Consider the following 1,737-nt stretch of genomic DNA (forward strand, 5'->3'; position numbering starts at 1 on the left):
AGCACTTGACTGCTAACCAGAAGGTTGATGGTTCAAACCCACCAGCCACTCCTCGGAAGGAAGGTTGGGCAATCCTACTTCCATAGTGATACTGCCTCAGAAACCCAAGGAGGGATCGCTATGAGTCGGGGCCGACTCAACAGCACATAACAACAACAACAACAGGGCAAAACTAGTTATATTATTAATAAAATACCAACCACCTGATGTGTTATGGGGCAATCACCTCATGCCCCGTAGATTTCACAATAATATTTAAACAGATTGGTATTACAAAAAGCCATTTTGGTGGTGTAGTGGCTGAGGTATTTGGCTGTGAAGCAAAAAGTTAGTGATTTAAACCCAACAGATGCTCCATCGAGGAAAGATGGGGCAGTCTGCTTCCTCAAGATTTACAGGCTTGGAAACCCAGTGGGGGTCGCTATGAGTCAGAATTGACTTGATGGCGGTGAGTTTGGTTTTTTGGTTTTCGTTATTATAAAAAGGAGCCCTGGTGGCATAGTGATTAAAGCACTCGGCTGCTAGCTAAGAAGTGTGTAGTGCAGTTTGAACCCACCAGGCACTCCACATGAGAAAATTGTGACAATCTCTTGATTGCATAAAGAATGGAACTCTTTTGTACCATTTGTGCATTATCATTGTCGGAAACCCAATGGGGCAGTTCTACTCTGTCCTGTAGAGTCGCTATGAGTTGGAATCACCTTGGCAACAGAAGGCATGGTTTGATTTTGTTTATTATAAATGTAAAACAATGATGGTTACATTAGTTACTTCATTTTTTAATATTTCGTCTTCACTTTCCTCAGAATCAGACACAATCTTGGTCTTTTATCTTTTGATGTTTTTCAAATATTTTGCAAGAATTTTCATATAGTTGTATTTGTAGGTCACAGACAAGAAATTCTGGCAGTTTCCTGGTCACCACGTTACGAGTATATCTTGGCAACTGCAAGGTAAAATGCAATTTATTTGGTTTTGAAATTAGTCTAAGTAATTTTATAATAATATATTTTAGAAAGATAGCATTTATATAAGATACACATTTCTCAGGTTTAGTTATTAATTGGGCCTTTGAAATTTTAAATACAATTATAGATTTTTAATTCATATCCCCGGAAGAAATCTTCTTTGCATCGTAATCCTAATCCTGTTGAAGGTACTTTTTAAAACAAAGAGAATAGAACAGGAGAATCTATAGTCATTCAGATCTACTAAGTACCAGTAAAACAAATCTTTTGTAACATTTATGTGTACACAAAGATAGTACTTTCTTAAAAACAAGTGTTTTGTTTTGAATTTTATTGTGGTAAAATATATTTTTTTAGACACTGCCATTTTTACATGTACATTTCAGCAACATTAATTCACCATGTCATGCAGTCATCACCATATTTCTAAATATTTTTCATTACCCTAAACAGAAACTCAGTACCCACTGAACAGTAATTCCCCATTCTCTCCTCCCTCCAGCTTCTAGTAACCACTAATAATTGTCTCCATGCATTTGCTTATTCTAGATATTTCATATAAGTGCAGTCATATAATATTTGTCCTTTTTATTTCTGGCTTTTCCAACTACTGGTGATTCTTCTTGGTTTCCAACTTTTGCATTCCAGTCACCAGTGATAATTAATACATCCTGATTGCCTGTTTGGTCAATTTCAGACTGTAGAAGCTGATAAAATTCTTCAATTTCCTCATGTGTGGCTTTGGTGGTTGGGGCATAAATTTGAATAA

The 1,737-nt window shown here is 36.3% G+C and overlaps 1 protein-coding gene across 1 annotated transcript in view; it reads left to right on the forward strand.

Moving 5' to 3' along the window:
• Positions 1–1,737, forward strand: part of ERCC8 (ERCC excision repair 8, CSA ubiquitin ligase complex subunit) — a 111,089-nt gene that overhangs the window by 55,336 nt on the left and 54,016 nt on the right. The window contains exon 7 of the mRNA XM_007957692.2: positions 887–953. Within this exon, the coding sequence (XP_007955883.1) occupies positions 887–953 (67 nt within the window). The remainder of the gene's footprint in view (positions 1–886; positions 954–1,737) is intronic.

The sequence above is a fragment of the Orycteropus afer genome, unplaced genomic scaffold, assembly GCF_000298275.1.
Source record: "Orycteropus afer afer isolate SDZICR_OR568_19922 unplaced genomic scaffold, OryAfe1.0 scaffold00778, whole genome shotgun sequence".
In the NCBI taxonomy this organism is placed as follows: Eukaryota; Metazoa; Chordata; class Mammalia; order Tubulidentata; family Orycteropodidae; genus Orycteropus; species Orycteropus afer.